This window comes from Cetorhinus maximus, chromosome 5 (genome assembly GCF_964194155.1).
Source record: "Cetorhinus maximus chromosome 5, sCetMax3.hap1.1, whole genome shotgun sequence".
Classification (NCBI taxonomy): domain Eukaryota; kingdom Metazoa; phylum Chordata; class Chondrichthyes; order Lamniformes; family Cetorhinidae; genus Cetorhinus; species Cetorhinus maximus.
In genome coordinates this window covers 171,367,075-171,390,042 of record NC_135883.1, presented here as the reverse complement: position 1 = coordinate 171,390,042, position 22,968 = coordinate 171,367,075, and the positions used below count along the sequence as shown (strand labels likewise).

General features: G+C 46.5%; 1 protein-coding gene across 2 annotated transcripts in view; it reads right to left on the bottom strand.

Moving 5' to 3' along the window:
- Positions 1 to 10,427: 10,427 nt before the first annotated feature.
- The window catches only part of lrrc73 (leucine rich repeat containing 73), a 172,606-nt gene continuing 160,065 nt past the window's right edge, over positions 10,428 to 22,968 (bottom strand). For both annotated transcript variants that reach the window (XM_078542801.1, XM_078542802.1), the window contains one exon: positions 10,428 to 11,026. In XM_078542801.1, coding sequence (XP_078398927.1) covers positions 10,956 to 11,026 — 71 coding nt within the window. In that variant the 3' untranslated portion in view covers positions 10,428 to 10,955. The remainder of the gene's footprint in view (positions 11,027 to 22,968) is intronic.

Below are 22,968 nucleotides of genomic sequence, written 5' to 3'. Positions count from 1 at the left end.
GCCCAGGTGATTTATCCACCTTCAGACCTTTCAGTTTTCCTAGCACCTTCTCCTTGGTAATGGCCACCATACTCACCTCTGCCCCCCGACTCGCTTGAACTTTGGGGATGTTACTCGTGTCTTCCACCGTGAAGACTGAAGCAAAGTACCTATTCAGTTCCTCCGCCATTTCTTTGTTCCCCACTACTACTTCTCCAGCGTCATTTTCCAGCGGCCCAATGTCCACTTTTGCCTTTCTCTTACCCTTTATATATCTAAAAAAATTCTTGCAATCTTCTTTTATATTACTGGCTAGTTTACCCTCATATTTAATCTTCTCCCTCCTTATTTCTTTTTTAGTTGTCCTCTGTTGGTCTTTGTAGGCTTCCCAATCCCCTGGTTTCCCACTGCTCTTCGCCACATTGTATGCTTTCTCTTTAGCTTTTATGCTGTCCCTGACTTCCCTTGTCAGCCATGGTTGCCTCGTCCTCCCTTTAATATGCTTCTTCTTCCTAGGGATGAATTTTTGCTGTGTCTCCCAAATTACTCCCAGAAACTCCTGCCATTGCTGTTCCACTGTCCTTCCTGCTAGGCTCATCTTCCAGTCAATTCTGGCCAGCTCCTCCCTCATGCCTCTGTAGTTGCCTTTATTCAACTGTAATACCGTTACATCTGATTCCAGCTTTTTCCTCTCAAATTGCAGGGTAAATTCTATCATATTATGGCCACTTGCTCCTAAGGGTTCCTTCACCTTAAGCTCCCTTATCAAATTTGCCTCATTGCACATCACTAAATCTAGAATTGCCTGTTCCTTAGTGGACTCCACCACAAGCTGCTCCAAAAAGCCATCTCGTAGACATTCTACAAATTCCTTTTCTTGGGATCCACTACCAACCTGATTTTCCCAGTCTACCTGCATATTGAAATCCCCCATGATCACTGTAAACTTACCTTTCTTACACGCCTTTTCTATCTCCTGGTGTATCTTGTGCCCCACATCCTGACTACTGTTCGGAGGCCTGTACATAACTCCCATGATGGTTTTTTTACCTTTGCAGTTCCTCAACTCTACCCACACAGATTCTACATCATCTGACCCTACGTCATTTCTTGCTATCGATTTAATTTAATTTCTTACTAACAAAGCAACCCCACCCCCTCTGCCAACCAGCCTATCTTTTCGACAGGATGTATATCCTTGGATATTTAGCTCCCAGTCCTGATCCCCTTGCAGCCATGTCTCCGTGATGCCCACCACATCATACCTGCCAATTTCAATCTGCGCCACAAGCTCATTTACCTTATTTCATATACTGCGTGCATTCAGATACAACACCTTCAGTCCTGTATTTCCCGTCCCCTTTCTCATTGTCGTCCCTTTATCTGATGTGCTTGAAGTTAGATTCCTAGCCCTTTCCAAACACTCTGTCCTATTTTGTGTTCTGGGGACTTTAATAGCCTCTCCTGGTCTCTCCTTTCTTTTCAGTTTTTTCATAATTTTCCATGAAGTTGAATCCACCCCCCCACACGCTAACCTGCTGCTTTGTTTCCCATTAGTCATACTTCTTGGAGTTTTACCCTTCCCTCCCCCCCACCCCACTTTCTAGTTTAAAGTCCTGTTGACCACCCTATTTACCCTTTTCACTAGAACATTGGTCCCAGATCGGTTCAGGTGGAGACCATCCCAACGGTACAGATCCCTCCTGTTCCAATACTGATGCCAGTGCCCCACGAAATGGAACCTCTCTTTCCCGCACCACTCCTTTAGCCATGTATTTACTTCCCTTATTCTCGCGTCCCTATGCCAATTTGCATGTGGCTCAGGTAGTAATTCGGAGATTATAACCCTTGAAGACCTGTTCTTTAATTTAGTTCCTAGTTCCTGATAATCACCAAACAGGTCCTCTTTCCTAGTCATCCCTATGTTATTTGTCCCGACGTGGACCACAACAACTGGATCCTCCCCCTGCCTCTCCAATATCCTTTCAAGCCAGTCAGAGATATCCCTCGCCCTGGCACAGGGCAGGCAACATACCATGCAGGACTCTCGATCCTGCTTACCAAAAGTGGCTCGGTAGCACCACTCCTGACCGAGCTGGCCGAGTCCTAAATGACATCGTTGCTAAACCGGGTCTGGGGCAGGGGGCAAGGGAAAAACATACTTGACCTCATCCTCACCATCCTGCCTGCCGCAGATGCATCTGCCCCTGACAGTATCGATAGGAGTGACCACCGCATAGTCACTGTGGAGACGAAGTCCCACCTTCACATCGAGGATACCCTCCATTGTGTTGTGTGGCACTACCACCGTACTAAATGGGATGGATTTCAAACAGATCTAGCAACTCGAGACTGGGCATTCCTGAGGTGCTGTGGGGCATTGGCAGCAGTAGAATTGTATTCGAACACAATCTGGAATCTCATGGCCCAGCATATCCCCCACTCTACCATTACCATCAATCCAGGGGATCAACCCTGGTTCAATGAAGAGTGCAGGGGGACATGCCAGGAGCAGCAGCAGGCATACCTAAAAATGAAGTGTCAACCTGGTGAACTATAACACAGGACTACTAGCATGCCAATCACCATAAGCAGCAAGTGATAGACAGAGCTAAGTGATCTCACAACCAATGGATCAGATCTAAGCTCTGCAGTTCTGCCACATCCAGTCATGAATGGTGGTGGACAATTAAACAACTCACTGGAGGAGGGGGCTCCACAAATATCTCCATCCTCAATAATGGAGGAGCCCAGTACAGCAGTGCAAAAGATAAGGCTGAAGTATTTGCTACCATCTTGAGCCAGAAGTGCCGAGTGGATGATCCATCTCAGCCTCCTCTGGAGGTCCCCAGCATCACAGATGCCAGTCTTCAGCCAATTCGATTCACTCCGCATGAAAGCACTGGATACGGCAAAGGCTACGGGCCCTGACGATATTCCGGCAATAATACTGAAGACTTGTGCGCCAGAGCTTGCCGCGCCCCTAGCCAAGCTGTTCCAGTACAGCTGCAACTGCTACCAGGCATGTCCTGTACACAAAAAGCAGGACAAATCCAACTCGGCCAATTACCACCCCATCAGTCTACTCTCCATCATCAGTGAAGTAATGGAAGGGGTCATCATCAGTGCTATCAAGCAGCACTTGCTTAGCAATAACCTGCTCACTGATGCCCAGTTTGGGTTCCACCAGGGCCACTCAGCTCCTGACCTCATTACAGCCTTGGTTCAAAAGAGCTGAACTCCAGAGGTGAGGTGAAAGTGACTGCCTTGACATCAAGGCAGGATTTCACTGAGTGTGCCATCAAGGAGCCCTAGCAAAATTGGAGTCAATGGGAATCAGGGGGAAAACATTCCGCTGGTTGGTGTCATACCTAGCACAAAGGAAGATGGTTGTGGTTGTTGGAGGTCAGTCATTTCAGCTCCAGGAGATCACTGCAGGCGTTCCTCAGGGTAGTGTCCTCGGCCCAAACATCTTCAGCTGCTTCATCAATGATCTTCCTTCCATCATAAGGTCAGAAGTGGAGATGTTCAGCACCATTTGCGACTCCTCGGATACTGAAGCAGTCTATGTCCAAATGCAGCAAGACCTGGACAATATCCAGGCTTAGGCTGACAAGTGGCAAGTAACATTCGCACCACACAAGTGCCAGGCAATGACCATCTCCAACAAGAGAGAATCCAACCATTGCCCCTTGATGTTCAATGGCATTACCATCACTGAATCCCCCACTATCAACATCCTGGGGGTTACCATTGACCAGAAACTGAATTGGACTAGCCATATAAATACTGTGGCTACAAGAGCAGGTCAGAGGCTAGGAATCCTGCAATGAGTAACTCCTCTCTTGAGTCCCCAAAGCCTGTCTACCATCTACAAGGCACGAGTCAGGAGTTTGATGGAATGCTCCCCACTTGCCTGAGTGAGTGCAGCTCCCATAATACTGAAGAAGTTGGACATCATCCAGGACAAAGCAGTCCGCTTGATTGGCACCACATCCACAAACATTCACTCCCTCCACTACCGACACACAGTAGCAGCAGTGTGTACCATCTACAAGATCTACTACAGGAATTTACCAAGGCTCCTTAGACAGCACCTTTCAAATCCACGACAACTACCACCTAGAAGGACAAGGGCAGCAGAAAGATGAGAACACCACCGCCTGAAAGTTCCCCTCCAAGTCACTCACCACCCTGACTTGGAAATATATTGCCCTTCCTTCACTGTTGCTGGGTCAAAATCCTGGAACTCCATTCCTAACAGCACTGTGGGTGTACCTACACCACATGAACTGCAGCGGTTCAAGAAGGCAGCTCACCACCACCTTCTCCAGGGCAACTAGGGATGGGCAATAAATGCTGGCCCAGACAGCAAAGCCCACAAATCGTCAATTAAAAAAAAGAATAAAAAAACATATTTTTCAAGACAACACAATATTTACACTGTGTAAGGAGTTTACAAGTTCAGTCTTTCAGGTGGTTTCTTGATACGTGTCGAACATTGCAGCTCCATATCTTCAGATGCTTTGTCAGGAACCTCCTTTTCTGGAGTTGCCTGAACATCAGGTGCTTCGGTGGGCACTTGCAGTTCTGTATACTCAACTCCTACAGGAACATCAGACACGTCTGTCCTGGGTCGTAAATGCCGTGCTGTTATCGGAAACGACTACTTCTGGTAATCTGTGAATGGCAAAACTTTGACATAGTGTTTCAATTGTAGCGGTCGACATTGGTGACTTCACCTCATATGTCCAACCATTTTGTATGGGCATCGACAATGAGCTGAAACATTGTTCCCAGGAAAGGTCCAACGTAGACAATGTGTAACTGCACCCAGGGTCTACCTGGCCACTTCCAAGGGTGTAACAGAGCTGTTGCTGGCAACTTTTGCAGTTTCTGACATTGCACACAGTGCTTTACTAAACTGTCTATTTCGCCATCCATCCCAGGCCACCATATATAACTGTGTGCTATGGTTTTCATTCGGGAAATTCTTGGGAGTGCACTGTGTAGCTCAATTAAAAGTGGCTCCCTTCCCTTTGGTGGAACTATCACTCGTGCTCCCCACAATAAGATGCCATCCTAGCTGGTTATTTCATGTCTTCTTAAGTACGGTTTAATTTCATCCGATGCAGGCTGCTGTGCCCAAACATGCTGCACTTGTTCTCATACTTGAGATTGGACTGGGTCCCCACTTGTCCAGTCTCTCATCTGTTGAGCGCATACTGGCGAGGAACCAAAGAAATTTAACAGTAAAACAAGTTCCTGTGGAATTGGGACATGCTCATCATTTTCTTGTAAAGTCAAACAACTAAGTACATTGACATTTGCAATTTGATTGCCAGGCCTATGTACGAAAATGTATTTGTATGCTGCCAGAATTAAAGCCTATCGTTGTATTCTTGCTGAGGCTATGGGTGGTATCGCCCTGTCCTCACTAAATAATCCTAGCAATGGTTTGTGGCCTGAAATGATTGTAAAATGGCAGCCATGTACGTACTGGTGAAATTTCTTGACAAAGATGATGGACAGGCCTTTTTCTATCTGGGAGTATCCCTTTTCCCCTGTGGTGAGCGTTCTTGACACGTATCCTATTGACCGTTTTGTGCCATCGTCCATCCGATGAGAGAGTACTGCTCCCACTCCGTAGGGAGGTGCATCACATGTTAGCACCAATTTTTTCGCCTGGTCAGAATGCACTTTCAATTGTTTTACCTTTATGAAAGCTTCTTCCTGGGGCATCTCCCAAGACCAACGTTGGTTCTTTTTGAGTAGAGAATGCAGGGGGGCCAGCACTGTAGACAAATTGGATAAGAACTGCCCATAATAACTGATCATCCCTAGGAATGATTTGAGCTCTAAGATGTTCTTTGGTGTAGGTGCATCTCTGTGTAGTTCAATTAAAAGTGGCTCCCTTCTCTTTGGAGGAACTAAGGCTCTCACTTTCTCCTCAACCAGGTGGAGGCCCTGTGAATCTACCTGGTGACTCAAATAGATTACCTCCCTCGCCTGGAATGTGCACTTTTCTTGTTTTAGACACATTACAGCTTGCAAAAAATGTTTAAAGACTTCTTCTTTTGCCAAATGCTCTTTTTCAGTGAATCCTGTCACCAATATTGTCTAAATAGGCTACAACCTGGGGCAGTCCCTGCAGTAAGCTTTCCAGTGTTCTTTGAAAGATGGCGCAAGCTGAGGAGACACCGAAAGGCAATTGTGTATATTGGTACAACCCTTTGTGGGTATTAATTGTGACAAATTCCTGGGAGGCATTATCCAAATCTAGTTGTTGATAAGCATGACTTATGTCAAGCTTCGTGTAGGTGGTCCCTCTTGCCAGCTTGGCATACAGGTCTTCGATTTTTGGAATGGGGTGCCTTAGCTACTTTATTAACCGTGAATTTGTAGCATCCACAAATTTGGATGCTTTGGTCAGTTTAAGGATGGGGAATATGGGTGCTGCCCATTCTGAGAACTTCACAGGTTGTATAACACCCAGTTTTTCTAGTCTGTCCAGTTCAGTGTTGACTTTTTCCTTGCAGTGCATATGGCACTGGTCTCACCTTCTTGAAATGAGGGGTCACTTCCGGCTGCACATTAATCTTTGCCTGCAGGCCCTGGATTTTACCAAGTTTGTCGTTGAAGACGGTGGCATACTTTTGAAGTAGCTCTGGTAGCCCACTTGCTCTCAACTGGAAAATTTTAACCTATTCTAACTTAATCTCCTTCAACCAATTTTGCCCCAGGAGGCTTGGCCCTTCACCTGCTACCACCATCAAGAGTAGCTTCATAATGGAGAGTTGCTCTGCTTATGCCTTTTACTTGAATGTCTTCACCCGTGTATGTTTTGAGCTTGGCAGCTGTTTCTTCTAAACTTAATTGATGTTCACCATTATTCAGCTATCCGAAGGTATGTTCCCCAATTACTGTAGTAGAAGCTCCCGTGTCCACTTCCATTTTAACAGGTTTGCCATTTACTTTCAGTGTGACAAATATTGGTTCTGTCTTTCCAACTTTCAGATTAAACAATGAGTAAATATCTGAATTTGTCGTTTCAGGCTCTTCTACATTGTAGATTTTCATTGTGCTTCTTCTTTTGTTTACAAGCCTACTTGAATCTTTCCTTGCACTGCCTCATTATACGCCCATTTCTGTGACAATAGCAGCACTCAATTTTTTTAAACTGCCAATCGCTAAAAGACTGCTTGTTTCCATCTCTATTGAAATTATTCTTCAATTTCGCTGTTAAGTTATTTTTCTTTATTCTTCGGCTAGCAGGGGCTGTTTCCCACTTCTCAGCAGAGTCTTGCATTTTCACGCCCTTTTCGGCTGGGATTTCCCACCCGATGTGGAGGATGGTGCCATTTTGCGTGCCCTGTATGGCTCTTGAATCTCTTACTGTGCTTTCCATGGCCAATGCTATCTCTAGAACCTTCTTGAACTCCAAATTCACTTCGGACAATAATTTTTTCTGAATAGTGTCCTCATTTACACCACACACTAAACCACAGACTAAATGATCTCTGAGCATGTCAATTAGAGTCGTACCTAACTCACAATGTTCTGTTAGCTGCTTCAAATCTGCCACATAGCATGCAATTGTCTCATGTGGGGCTCTATTTTGCAAATTAAACCTGAACCTCTGCATTGTGACTGAGGGCTTTGGTTGATAGTGACCCTTCACAAGGTCCACCAATTCATTGAGATTTTTTGAATTTGGGTCACTGGGTGTCGTCAAACTTCGAATCAGGTTTATCTCCCACAAGTACTCAAGAGGACCACTCGCCCCTTCTCTTCCCCCGTAATCTTGTTCACTTGAAAAAAGAACGTGAGGCGTTCTATGTAATGAGACAATCATTTGTGGCTGGTTCAAAAGAATCAAGTCTCCCGAATTGTGGCATTTTTACAGGGGATAACTTATTCAATTCTAACAGAGCTTGCTACTTACAATCACTGGGCGAGGTACAGTGCCGATTTCTTTTCAACTTGATTTCTTCTGTTCAATCCTGTTTTATCCTTGTTGCCAGTTTGTTGTGAGGGCGGCCGAGTTGCTACTATTGATAGAGTTGATCTGAAGACACTGCTTGGGTGGAAACACTAAGTTTTTTATACAACGTACCCAGCAGCAACTACACATATGCTTTCAACTCCAACAACATCTCCACACTGACTTCTGAGGTAGCCCGGCTACACTCCTATTGGTTACTACAGATCATGTGTTCTTCCTTAACAAGCAATATTTTTAAAGGTACATTACACACTAAATAAAACCATAATTACTACAAATAGATAGATTTCTAGACTCTAAAGGCGTCAAAGGGCATGGGGAGAGAGCAGGAATATGGCGTTGAGATGGAGGGTCGCCATGATCATATTGAATGGCCGGAGCAGGCTCGAGAGGCCAAACGACCTATTCCTATTTTCCTATTTTCTATGTTTCTATGACAACATGACAGGTAAGGTTAGCTATGACAGAGCAACATTGGGACCCTTTGAGATCCGCCATGAAGTCAAACAGGTTTGTGTACTGGCACCAACACTCTTTGACATATTCTTTTCTTTGATGCTGTTGTATGCCTTGAAGTTATCTACAGTGGGTGTCTACTTACATACCGGAACTGACAAAAAGCCTCCCTTGGTTGCCTGAGATCAAAGACACAGGTGTGTCAAGTCCTTATAGAGTTCCTCTATGCTGTTGATGCTGCACTAGCATTCCATACTGAGGAACATCTGGACCAGCAAATGGACAGAATCTCTCACATCTGTAAAAAGTTTACTTTGACCATCAGCATCAGGAAGGCAAATGCCATGGTCTGGGATGTTGCCATTGCGCCATCTATCAGCATTGACAATGTAATGCTGGAGGGTGTTGATAGCTTCACATATCTTTGTCCACAATTGCCAGAAATCTGTCACTTAATGCTGAATTCAACTCATGCATCACAAAAACTATGCCCAATCTGAGTAAGAGAATGTAGAACAACAGCAACCTGACTAAGAACACCAAGCCTGCATCCTCAGCGCACCCCTGTACATTGATGAGGCCTGGATCCCTATGCTAGGAATGCAAAACATCTGAATAGTTTACACCTTCTCTGTCTCAGACGTATCCTCGGCATCTCTTGGCAGGACAAGATCACCAATTCGGAGGCCCTGGAGTGTTCTTATTCCATCAGCATACACTCATTGCCAAGCCAATGACAATGTGCTGACTCGGCCACATTCACCAGATGGATGAAGACCATATACCCTTCTGAATGCTCTGAACTGGCCACTGGGTCATGACCTGTTGGGCATCCATACCTCTACTACAAAGACACATGCAAGTAAGATATGAAGGTAGGGGACATTGACACTGGTGACTAGGAGACAGTCACTAATGTCTGTGACCTCTGGAGATTGGCTGTTTGGATGAGCATTGGAAGAGGTAAGCAGAAATGAAAAGCTCAGCTAGCCAGAGAAAACAACAAATCATACACCTTCTCAATCCACTATCTTCTTCTGCAGCCAAAAAGGCAGAGACTGCCATGCCAGAGTCTTAGAAGACAGAAGGCTGCCACAAAAAGATTGTGAATCAGGCAAGGCCTGTGTCATTTTGGCTGTTGTTCTTTTTCATTCTTGGCATGTAGGTTAGACCAGTATTTCTTGACCATCTCTCACTGACCTTGAGGAGGTGGTGGTGAGCCACATTCTTGAACTGCTACAATCCATGTGGTTTAGGCACATCCATATTTTGTTAGGGAGTTCAAGGATTTTGAACCAGTGGTGCTGAAGCAATGGTAATTTATTTGCAGTTAGATTGTGCGTGACTTGGAGGGGTCCTTCTCATCTGCCTGTGGCTGAGATCGCAAGTTTGAAAGGTGCTATCAAAAAAGCCATGGTGAGTTGCTGCAATGCATCTGGTAGATAGTACACCCTGCAGCCACATTGTGGATGGAGTCAATGTTTGAGATGGTGAATGGGGTTCCAATCAGAGAGGATAGTTCTATTCTGGCTGGTATTGAGCTTTTTGAGTGTTGCTGCAGTTACACTCATCCAGGCAAGTGGAGTGTTTCATCATGCTCCCGGCTTGTACTAAGGATTTGGGAGTTGAGGTGACTCACTCACTGCAGAATATCCAGCCTCTGACCTGCTGGAGTAACCACAGCATTAAAGTAGCTGGGCCACATGAATGGGTGCAGTTTTCATTGATGTGTGTCAAGTAGGGCCCAAAATACTCTAACTGGCACAGTACCTGCTTACTTACTCAGTGTTTGACTTCTGCAATGTGGGAGATGAAAATGTGGGAGATGAAAGTAATAAGCTGTGTTACAGTGGGAAGGAATTGTTTTCCCTTCTTGTTACGGCACTTTGTTTTCTTATCACTCCTGGCTCATCCTAAGCAGGCAGAGAGCAAGAATTAGGAGCTTCCTTTCGTTAATATAGTTAAAAAATATTTACTCACAAGACATCATGGAAACAAAACTTTATTGAGCATTTCTGACTTGCTTATTTCAGAGACAGCACAGCTATCAGACTGAGTAAAGACAACTAAGCTAAAGCCAGGCCCGTTATAATCTGTTTCATAGAGTCATTACAACACAGAGGAGCCCATTTGACTCATCAAGTTCAAGACATTCATTAATTAATGAATTAACAACTGCATTTACACAATGCCTTATCACATCAAAACTTGTCAGTGCTTTACACAGTTAATTACATTTTCAATGTGATGAATTGTTATAAGACTAATTAAATGTAAATAAATTCTTAAATAAACACCAGAAACGTAAAGTAGCATAATGTTACGTGATTGGAGGGTGCTTATTAAGTATTTGTAGGGTCACTGTCACATAGGGGTTATAGCACTAAATGATCCAAGTGGTGAGAAACCAAATTCAGTAAATTCCAACAGCAGCAGCCAAAGACATGGGTCAGTAGGAGCGCAATATAGCCCAAGTCAGTGGGTGTCCCTCAAGACATGGTTCATCAGTAGGCTGTCACATTTCTGTTTCTGCCAGCAAGGAATCTTCGAGTCCTGTTGACATGAGGATAGTCTGTGATCCTGAATCTGTCAAGAGAGAGGGTGCAGCAGTCAGAACCAAGTAAAACAGGACCTTAATCAAAATGGCACCTCTGACTTTTTGAAGAAGCTTGTTCTTTGAAGCAGCATGATGCTGGATAGGCTGCAAGCATTTCTCATGGCCGTTGTGACAGAGTGAAGGATCAGCAATGGAGAGAGTAGGAAACAGAGTGAAGGATCAGAGATAGAAAGAAGGTGAAATAGAGTGAAGGATCAGAAATAAAGAGAGAGGGAGAAACAGAGTGAATAATCAAATATAGAGAGGGAGAAACAGTGAAGGATCAGATGTAGGAAATAGAGATAAAGGAAAGAACAGAGTGAAGGATTACAGGGAGAGAAGGAAAAACAGAGTGAAGGATCACAGATAAAGGGCAAAACAGAGTGAGGAATCACAGAGAGATAGAGGGTGAACCCGAGTGAAGGATTAGAGAGAGGGAGAGAGAAACAGTGAACGGTCAGAAATGGAGGGAGGGGGAGAAACAGAGCGAAGGTTCAGATGTAGAACGAGGGAGAAAAAGTGAAGGATTAGAAAGAGTGAGAAACAGTGAAGGATCAGAAATAAAGAGAGAGGGAGAAACAGAATGATTAGACATCGTGGGAAAGGGGGAAAGAATGAAGGTTCAGAAATCGAGAGAGAAACAATGAAGCATCAGACATAGAGAGGGAGAAACAGTGAAGGATCAGAAATCGAGAGAGAGAGTGAAGGATCAGTTATAGAGAGGGAGAACCAGAATGAAAGATCAGATGTAAAGAAAGAGGGTGAAATAGAGTGAAGATTCACAGATAGGAAGTGGGAAGAACTGTGAAGCATCAGAGATAGAGAGAGAAACAGAGTGAGGATCATTGATAGAACAGAGCAAAGTATGAGAGAGAGAAAGAGTGTAGGATCAGAGATAGAGAGCATGAGAAAGAGAGATTGAAGGTTCAGACTTGGAGAGGAAGGGCAAAACTGAGTGAATGATCAGAGTTAGAGGGTGATACAGAATGAAGGTTCAGAGATAGACAGGGAAAGGAAGAAAACATGTGAAGCATCAGAGATGGAGAGAGAGAGAGAGATGGAGAAACAGAGTGAAGAATCAGAGGTAGACAGAGAGGGAGAAACAGCATTAAGGATCAGCGATAGAGAGGGAGTGTGAAACACGTTGAAGGATCAGATAGCGGGAGAGATAGAAACAAAGTGAAGGATCAGAGATAGGGAAAGTGAGGGAGTAACAGAGTGAAGGATCAGAGATGGACAGAGAGGAAGAAAAAGTGTGAAGCATCAGAAATAGAGAGTGGGGGAGAAACAGAGTGATGGATAAGAGATAGAATGAGGGGGAGAAACAGTGAAAGATCAGGGATAGATTGAGTTGGAGAAGCAGAGTGAAGGATCAAAGAGCAAGAGAGAGGGAGAGTGAAGGGTTCCAGAGATAGAGAGAGAGAAACAGAGTGAAGGATCAGATTGAGAGAGGGAGAAACAATGAAACATTGGAGATAGAGAGGGAGAAACAGATTGAAAGATCAGGTATATAACGGGACAAATAGAGTGAAGGATCAGATGTAGAGAGAAAGGGAGAAACCATGTGAAGGATCAGAGACAGAAAGAGGGAGAAACAGAGCGAATATGAGAAAGGGAAACAGAGTGTATGATCAGAGATAGAGCACGAGAGAGAGTGAAGTTTCAAATGTAGTGAGGATGAGGAAGAAACAGGGTGAATGATCAAGGAGATTGAGAGGGAGAAACAGAGTGATGATCAGAGATAGAGGGTGTTACAGAATGAAGGTTCAGAGATAGTCAGAGAGAGGAAGAAAACATGAAGCATCAGAGTTGGAGAGAGAGATGGAGAAACAGTGAAGAATCGGGAGAGAGGGAGAAGCAGAGTGAAGGATCAGAGAGAGAGAGAGAAATGAGTGAAGGATCAGATACAGAGAAAGAGGCAGAAACAGAGTGACGGATCAGAGATGGAGACAGAAACAGAGTCATGGATCAGAGATAGACAGAGAGAGGAAGACAAAATGTGAAGCATCAGCGATAGAGGGCAGAATTTTCCCAAATTTTCACTAAGTGCAGTAGTGGGTAGGTAAAACAATGTTTTCGCGCTGTATCATTCCAAACCTGCCTCAATATTTATGGACTCCTGGGAAACATGCCGGACTCTCATTTGCCCGCCCGTCATCATCCCGCCGCTGCATCACGCTGGACGCCATATTTAAAGTCCAAACGCATGCACACATCTCAGTGCTTCCAGATCATCACTGCTGCATGGAAGACATGACCCTGAAACCGAAGAAGACTGCAGCCCCCTGGTTTAATGACGGGTCTCTCAAGTGACTTTTGGATGCCATGGAGACCCCCCGGGATGTCCCGTACCCCTGCTCTGGCCGCAGGATGGGCAGCAATGTGACCAGTCTGGCTTGGGAGGCGGTGGCAGCGGTGGTCAGCACCAATGCCCTACAGAAGAGGGCAGCCACCCAGTGCCACAAAAGGATGAATGATCTCCTCCATTCCACCAGGGTAAGTCACTCTTTTCATCACTCTCAACGCACACACTCACAAACCCAGCACACATCCACAGGGCCCTCACTCACTGCCAGTTCAAGGGACATCACCATTCAGCCTCTCACACTCACCTCATACCATACCATCTGGCCCGGCAGGCATCCTGCTTACACTTTCTCCATCTCTATCCATGCAAGACAAGCTGGCACACAACAAGAGAGAGGTTGCAGACCGGTGGCGGAAAGCCCGAAATCAAGGTCCTCACGGACTTTGAAAACAGAGCCATCCAGCTGGCCGGCGAGGATCTGGAATGGTCCTGTGCTGACATTGAGGTCAGCGCTGCTCTACCAAGTGAAGATCCAGCAGTGCAACATCCATCAGACAACCATGCTGTGAGTGATGTGTCCTCTTTCACAGGCCACTGCCATGCAGTAATTATCTCCCCTTGCTTTCGCAGGTACATCTGCCAAACAGCTGACAGAGTCCATGGAACACGGCCTCCAATCAAGGCCCGAAGAAATCTCTGGAGGAATCTGGAGGCACCCTCCCTGAAGTCCCATCACAGCGCTCACCTACACCCTCCCCTAGTGCAGACGTTGGTGGGACCTAGCTTTAGAGTTGCCCCGGGATCACAATCTGGTGAGCACATCGCACTATCTGATCCACTGCAGGCCGCAGCAGGGACTTCCCAGGTGTCCACCACTTCAACGACTGATGGAGACCAGAAATTTGCTGAGTCCAAGTCAGATGATGAGCCTGTGGACTTGTTCATGTCACAGTTGCTGGAGCTACAAAGGCAAGCTTGGGAACATCAGGAAGGGATGTCCGCTGCATCCACAGATTGCGAGGCACGATGGAGGAGTCCATCCGCCTTCAGTCTGAGGTGATAGCGCTGGGATGCCAATGCACCGAGGTCAACACTGATAGGATGGCGGCCGCCATGGAGACCTTGGTCCAGGATTTAGCTCCTGCCCTGCTGCACGGGCTCAACTCCATCGCTGCTGCCATAGATGGCCTCCAACACTGTACACGCGAGAGGGGTGCAAGGCAGCTCGATCTCACTCCAGCTATTCCTGCTCTTCAAGGAGCCAGCTTGGGGCCCCTAGGCACCCATAGAGAGGAGGATCCGCAGGTGCACAATCTGGACCCATCCATCCAGGTGACTCCGAGAGTGTCCAGCCCATCTGAGCCCACTCTTCCTGTGACCTCAGCAGCTCTAGCTCCACAGGCCGAGGAGGGTGTCACTGCCACACAGAAGAACCTTGAAAGCAGGCCGGGGCTCTCCAAGTCTTGGCCCTCCAGAGGACACCCACCAAAGTCGTCACAGACATCACACCTCTGCTGCGGATGGCCTGGGAGCACCAAGACATAGCAGCAGGGTTAGGACAGTTAAGGAAAATTAGTTGCACAGCCTGGGCACGGGTGTTAATCACTTGTACATGCTGTTCACAATTGTTAATAAACTCCCAAGAATGTCTCCTTGCCCATGGCTGCATGGCTCCTTGTTCTAATGAGCAGTGTTCTTGTCATGCAGATGTGAAACCTTTCTGCACAATATAAAGGCAGGTATCTCAGTCCAGGGCCTCTTCCCTGTGCTCTGTGCAGCCTTCAGACCACAGTGACAGTCTAGCCTAACACTCCCTGGAAACATTACTGATGCCTGCACCTTGGAGGTGCTGGTCATTGCTGCCAGAATGTAATGGGCAGGCGACACAGAGTTCTCGCATTCTCTTGGTGTGCTCTCACTGTGCTCTCAGTACCTTTAAGGAGGGGGCTGGCCCCCATCTCTTCAGCATCTGTGACCGCTGATGCTGTGCTCCAGCTCCTGAAGGGCACAGGTGCTGAAGGTGGAGAAAGCATCAGATGCTTCTAAAGTTTCATGGCAGCACCTCTATGATATGACCCTGATCACAGAGTGCAAGCGAGCTACCCTCGGCCAGGCAGAAGTCAGACATACTCAGAGGCCATGTGAAGATTTATGGAGTGTCCTCAATGCATGTCGTCAACATCCTCCTGGAATCAAATGACTATTAGGACCTCCACCGCCTCTCCAAGACAGGGGCATTCTCACAGAGGATATTCACGCTGCCATAAGCCAGTCTGGAGTCAAACATTCACAAAAGCAATGGAACAAATGTGAGGAGCAATGGGGTCACCTCACTGCATGTCACCATCATCCTCCACAAATCTAGCAGCTATGAGGGCCTCCCAAGTGCATCTGCCTCGTCTTGCCAGTGCGAGGGCCTCATCACCATCATCGTCGCCTTCGAGGACCTCCTCAGCTTCATCCCCGTTGGCATCCTCCTCATTGAAGGAGACGTGCAGCTCCTCCACCTCCTCCTTAGCCAGCTCTCTCCCCATTGGAGTGCCAGATTGTAAAGGGCACAGCATATGACGACGATGCATGACATCCTGTGTGGACTGTATTGCAGGGCTCCACCAGACCAGTACAGGCACTGGAACTTCATCTTCAGCATCTCGATGGTCTGCTCCATCAAGTTGCGAGCTGCAGCATGAGCCTCATTATACCGTCGCTCTGCTGCAGCCTGAGGCCACTGCACGGGTGTCATCAGCCACAGGCTCTGCGGATAGCCCTCCCCCCTGAGGAGCCATCCCTGCAACCTTTGTGGACCCTGGAAGAGTCCAGGGATCTGTGACTAACTGAGGATGTAGGTGTCGTGCACACTCCCTGGAAACCATGTGTACATCTGCAGGATGCGTTTTTGGTGGTTGCACATCAGCTGCACATTCAGCAAATGGAAGCCCTTGTGGTTGATGTAGTCCACCATGTGTTGCGATGGAGATCTGAGCACCACATGAGTACAGTCAATCACACCCTGCACCTGTGGGAAACCTGAGATCTGGGCGAGTCCAATCGCTCTTACATCATGGCTGTCCTAGCCCTGGGCAATATGAACAAAGTTGTGTGCCCTCAAGAAGATGGCATCCATGACCTCATGGATGTGTTTTTTGGTGGAAGCTTGAGAGATCCTACAGAGGTCACCTGAAAGGAGCTACAGGCATAGAAATTGAGCGCTGTGGTCACTTTCACAGCCACTGGCCGTGAATGCTCTCCATGTCCCCATGGCGCTAAATCCTGCAGTAAATGGCAGATGTGGGCGTCCAGTTCCCTAGACATGCGCAATCTTCGGAGACAGAGGTTCTCAGTCATCTGCAGGAATGAAAGGTGGCACCTATAGACCCTGATGTCACTAGGCGTCGACCAGCTCACTGGTCCACTGTGGCTGTTGGGCGGCGTGTGTGGGAGCCCCAGCCGCCCCTTCTTCCTGACGTTGCTGTTCCTGCCTCTGTGTAGCCAGGAGCCTCAGTCGCACTCTCCTCCATCTTCTCTGCACTCTGTAGGCCATCAGGCATACAGCTAGTTCACCAGGCTCCATGATCCTGATGTACTCCTCCTGCAGATTGAAAGAGAGAGACACATGGGTTAGCAAGGGTGTACTAAGAACATGTCCTGGTTAAGTGTGACAGCCCCTTAACGCTTCCCAGAGAGTGCTGGCCACCACTTGAATGGCCAGAGATTAGTGCGCTGCAGGGCTGCCCTGTTAGCTTGAACCATGGAGGAGACTGGTCCAAACTTGAATGCTGATATTGCAAGAGGCTGTGAGTGCATCCAGCAGTGTCTGCTTCATGGCTAGCTTTAGCGAGGAGATTGTACAACGTGTGCAGTCCAACTGCTCTGCAGTCCACTAAAGTGCTTGTGAATTTGCAGCCTGTGCCTGGGTGGGGGGAAGCTCTGCAGAATTCTGTGGCACTTTAATGACTCCTCGTTGCTTGAGTGGCAGCTAAACTAGGAGCCCGACCCCAATCATATCAATGTGGCTGCGCCTGAACTGTCTGAGTTGCAGGGAAAAGGTCACTTTCTACAGGTTTCCCAAATGAGTGGCCACTTCTCTAACCCACCCTATCCCCCCCCAGCCTGATTTCTTGGGCGCTATATTCAACAGCAGGGCTGCCCTTACCCACCCACCCCACCACCAGTCACCTCAGAGGCAGGGCTGCCCTTAACCACCACCCCTTCCCTCCACCAGTCGCCTCAATGGCAAGGCTGTACTTGCAGCCTGCTCCCCCTCACCCTCATAAGTCACCTCCGAGGCAGGGGGACACTTGCTCCCTGCTTCCCCTTACCTTCAAAAGTCACCTCCGAGGCAGGGCTGCACTAAATCCCGACCATCCACCCCCCACCCACCCAGTCAACAGGCAACCCTAGCGACCTCTGCAGTACATTGCAGTGCACTCACCTCCAGTTCACCTAAAGTACAGGCCGCCAAGTGCACATCATTCATGTGCTGTTCTGAAACATGATGCGGACGGACAATCCAGTGGGAGTGCAAGAGCCTGGCGGGATGGCCTGATAATAATATGCTGATGTATAACAATAAGGTTCCTGCCGACCAATGGTGGAAAACGCGGCCCACCGTTGGTGGGCTGAGCGTACAATCGCGACCTGCCTCCCCGTCCTTGTGAAACTGATTGCACCATATTGTCCCCTCACACCACCTATCACGCCCACCACCAACGGGCACGGAAAATTCCACCCAGAGAAGGAGAAACAGAGTGATGGATCGGGGATAGATTGAGTTGGAGAAGCAGAGTGAAGGATAAGAGAGAAAGAGGGAGAAATAGAGTGAAGGATCAGAGATTGAGAGGGAGGAACAAAGAAGCATTGGAGATAGAGAGAGAGGCAGAACCAGAGTGAATGATCAGATATAGAGAGAGGGAGATCCAGGGTGAAGGATCAGAGATAGAGAGAAGGGTGGAAACCGTGTGAAGGATCAGATATGGAGGGAGAAACAGGGTGAAGAATCAGATTTAGAGAAAGAGGCAGAAACAGAGTGAAAGATCAGAGAGAGATTTAGAGGGAGCAGAGTGAAGATCAGGAATCACAGGTGATACAGAGTGAAGGTTCAGAGTTAGAAAGAGAACGAGAATAGTGTAAAGCATCAGAGATAGAGAGAGAGGGAGAAACAGAGTGAAGGATCCGAATGAGAGAGGGAAGAACAATGAAGCATTGGAGAGAGAGAGAGAGAGATAGAGGCAGAGACTGAGCAGAGATAGAGGGAGAACAAGAGTAAGGATCAGATGTAGAGAGAGGGAGAAAAACTGAGTGAAGGATCAGATATAGAGAGGGAGAAACAGCGTGATGGGTAGTGCTAGAGAGAGAAAAAAAGAGTGAAGAATCAGACATCGAGAGAGGGAGATACAGAGTGAAGGATTGAGATGAGGGGAGAGAGAGAGAGAGAGGGCGAAGGATCAGAGATAGTGAGGGAGAGAGAAACAGTGAAAGATCAGAGATCCAGAAAAAGGGAGAAACAGAGTGAAGGATCAGAGAGAGATTGAGAGGGAGAAACAGAATGAAGATCAGACATCGAGGGTGATACAGAGTGAAGGTTCAGAGTTAGAAAGAGAGAGGAAGAAAAAGTATGAAGCATCAGAGATAAAGAGAGGGAGAAACAGAGTGATGGATCAAGATAGAGAGGGAGAAACAGTGAAGGATTAGAGATAGAGAGAGAAAGAGAGTGAAGGGACATGTTTAGAGAGAAGGGGAGAAACAGAGGGAAGGATCACAGAGGGAGAGGGAGGAACAGAGGGAGGGATCACAGATGGAGAAAGAGGGAGAAAGAGAGGGTGGGATCACAGAGAGAGGGAGTGATGGATCATTGATAAAGAGCGAAACAGAGTGAAGAATCACATGAGGAGTGAGGGAGAAACATACTAAGGATCAGGTGCAGAGAAAGAAGCAGAAACAATGTGAAAGGTCATAGGTAGAGAGGGAGTGTGAAACAGAGTGAAGGATTAGAGGGAGGGAGAGAGAGAGAGAAAGACAGAGCGAAGGATCAGAGATAGACAAATGGTGAAGCATCGGAGATAGAGAAAAAGAGGGAGGGGGAGGGACAGAGTGAAGAATCAGGGATAGATTGAATGGGAGAAGCAGAGTGAAGGATTAGAGATGGAGAGAGAGAGAAACACAGTGAAGGATCAGAGATCGAGAAAGATGGAGAAACAGAGCGAAGGGTTAGAGAGAGAGCAAGAAACAGATTGTAGGATCGAAGATAGAGAGAGAGAGATTCAAGTTTCAGATGTAGAAAGAGGGAGAGAAACAGTGAAGGATCAGAGAGAGACTGAGAGGAAGAAACAGAGTGAAGATCAGGGACATAGGTCGATACAGAATGAAGGTTCAGAGATAGACAGGAAGAGGGAGAGGAGGTGTGAAGCATCAGAGATGGAGAGTCAGGGAGAAAGAAAGTGATCAATTAGAGATAGAGTCAGGAGGGGAAACAGAACGAAGGATCAGAGATAGAGGAAGAGGGAGAAACAAAGTGAAGGATCCAATATAGATTAAGTGGGAGAAGCAGAGTGAAGAATCAAAGAGAGAGAGAAAGAGTGAAGGATTGAGATAGAGGGAGAGAAATAGAATGAAGGATCAGAGTTACAGAGAGAGAGAAATAGAGTGACAGATCAGAGATACAGAGAAAGGGAGTGAAGGATCAGATGGAGAAAGGAGAAACAGTGAAGGATTGAGATAGAGGGAGAGAAATAGAATGAAGGATCAGAGGTACAGAGAGAGAGAAACAGAATGAAAGATTAGAAAAAGAGAGTGAAACAGAGCGAAGGATCAGATACAGAGAAAGAGGCAGAAACAGAGTGAAGGATCATAGAGAAGGATTATGAAATGGAGTGAAGGATTAGAGAGAGAGCAAGAAACATTGTAGGATCAGAGATAGAGAGAGAGTGAAGGTTCAGATGTAGAGAGAGGTGGAGAAACAGTGAAGGATCAGAGATAGATTGACAGGGAGAAACAGTGAAGATCAGAAATAGTGGATGATACAGAGTGAAGGTTCAGAGATAGAGAAGGGAGTAAACGTGTGAAGCATCAGAGATGGAAAGAGAGAGAGAAAAAGAGTAATGGATCAGATGGAGAAAGAGGGAGAAACACAGTGAAGGGTTAGAGAAAGTGGGAGAAGCACAGTGAAGGATTAGAGAGAGAGAGAGAGAAAAACAGTGTAGGATTGGAGGTAGACAGAGAGAGAAAAAGAAAGCATGAAGGTTCAGATGTAGAGAGGTGGAGAAAAAGAATAAAGGATCAGAGAGATTGTTTCACCCTCTCAGAGTGAAGGTCAGAGATAGAGGGTGATACAGAATGAAGGTTCAGAGATAGAGAGAGGGAGTAAACGTGCGCAGCATCAGAGATGGAGAGAGAGAAAGAAATAGAGTAATGGATCAGATGGAGAAAGAGGGAGAAACACAGTGAAGGATAGACACAGAGAAAAATGCAGAAATAGAGTGAAGGATCATAGTTAGAGAGGGATTGTGAAACAGAGTGAAGGATTAGAGAGGAGTGATAAAAACAGAGTAATGGATCAGAGATAGACAGAGAGGGGGAGAAAAAATGTGATGCAGAGAGAGTGGGAGAAACAGAATGAAGGATTAGAGATAGAAAGGGAGAAACAGAGTGAAGGATCAGAGATCAATGAAGAGGGAAAAACAGAGTGAAGGATCAGAGAGAGGGGAGAAACAGAGTGAAGGATCAGATACAGAGAAACAGGCAGAAACAGAGTAAAGGTGAGATGTAGAGAGGGAGCAGAGTGAAGGATCAGAGAGAGATTGAGAGTGAGAAACAGAGTGAAGATCAGAGAGAGGGAGATACAGAGTGAAAGTTCAGAGATTTTTTAAATTTGTTCAGGGGTTGTGGGCATCACTGTGGACAGCATTTATTGCCCATCCCTAATTGCCCTTGTTCAGAAGTCATTTAAGAGTCAACCACATTGCTGTGGGTCTGGAGTCACATGTAGGCCAGACTAGGTAAGGACGACAGATTTCCTCCCCAAAAGGACATTAGTGAACCAGATGATTTTTTTTTAAAAGAAGGAGAAACAGAGTGAAGGATCAGAGATCGATGAAGAGGGAAATACAAAGATGGAGATACAGAGTAAAGGCTTAGAGAGAGAGGGAGAAATAGAGTGAAGGATCAGACTTAGATAGTGAGAGAGAAAAACAGAGTGCAGAATCAAAGAGAGAGAGTCGGAGAAAGTGAGTGAAGGATCAGAGAAAGAGAGGGAGAAATAGAGTGGAGGATTGGAGATAGGGAGAGAGGGTGAAGAGTCAGATGTAGACAAAGAGGGAGAAATAGAGTGCAGGATGAGAGACTGAGAGAGGGAGAAACAGCGAAGCATCAGAGATAGAGGGAGAGGGAGAAACAGAGTGAAGGATCAGATGTAGAGAGAGGAAGAAACAGAATGAAGGATCAAAGATAGAGAAAGAAAAGCAGAGTGAAGGATCAGATGTAGAGAGGGAGAAAGAGAATGAAGGATCAAATGCAGAGAAAACAGGAGAAATAAAGTGGAAGATGAGAGATTGAGAGAGGGAGGAACAATGAAGCATTGGAGATAGAGAGTTAGAGAGAAGCAGAGTGAATGGGCAGAGATAGAGGGAAAACCAGAATGAAGGATCAGAGATAGAATGAGAGGGTGATACAGAATGAAGGATCAGAGATAGAGAGGGCGAAACAGAGTGAAGATCTGAGATAGAGAGGGTGAAACAGAGTGAAGATCAGAGATAGAGTGAGAGGGTGGTACAGAGTGAAGATCAGAGATAGAAAGGGTGATACAGAGTGAAGGATCAGAGATAGAGAGGGTGAAACAGAGTGAAGATCAGAGATAGAAAGGGTGAAACAGAGTGAATATCAGAGATAGAAAGGGTGATACAGAGTGAAGATCAGAGATGGAGAGGGTGAAACAGAGTGAAGGATCAGAGATAGAGAGGGTGAAACAGAGTGAAGGATCAGAGACAAAGGGCAATGAAGAGTGAGGGTTCTGAGATAGACAAAGAGAGGCAGATAAAGTGTGAAGCATCAGAGATAGAGAGAGAGGGGGAGAAACAGAGTAAAGGATCAGATATGGAGAGAGTAAGACACAGTATGAAGGATTAGAGATAGAGAGAGAGAAGCAGAGTGAAGGATTAGTAATAGAGAAGGAGAAAGAGAATGAAGGATCAGATGTAGAGAAAGAGGGAGAAATAGTGTGGAGGATCAGGGATTGAGAGAGGAAGGAACAATGATGCACTGGAGATAGAGGGGGGGTGGGGAAACAGAGTAAATGAGCAGAGATTGAGGGAGAACCAGAGTGATGGATCAGATGTAGAGAGAGGGAGAAACAGAGTGAAGAATCAGATACAGACAAAAAGGCAGAAATGGAGTGAAGGATCAGAGAGATTGAGAGGAAGAAACAGAGTGAAGGTCAGAGATAGAGTGCAATGCAGAGTGAAGGTCTCAAGATAGACAAAGAGAGGGAGAAAAAGTGTGAAGGACAGGGATGGGGAGAGAGCAAGCAACAGAGCGAAGGATCAGAGATAGAGTGAGAAAAACAGGGTGAAGGATCAGATGTAGAGAAAGAGGAAGGAATAGAGTGGAGGATCAGGGATTGAGAGAGGGAGG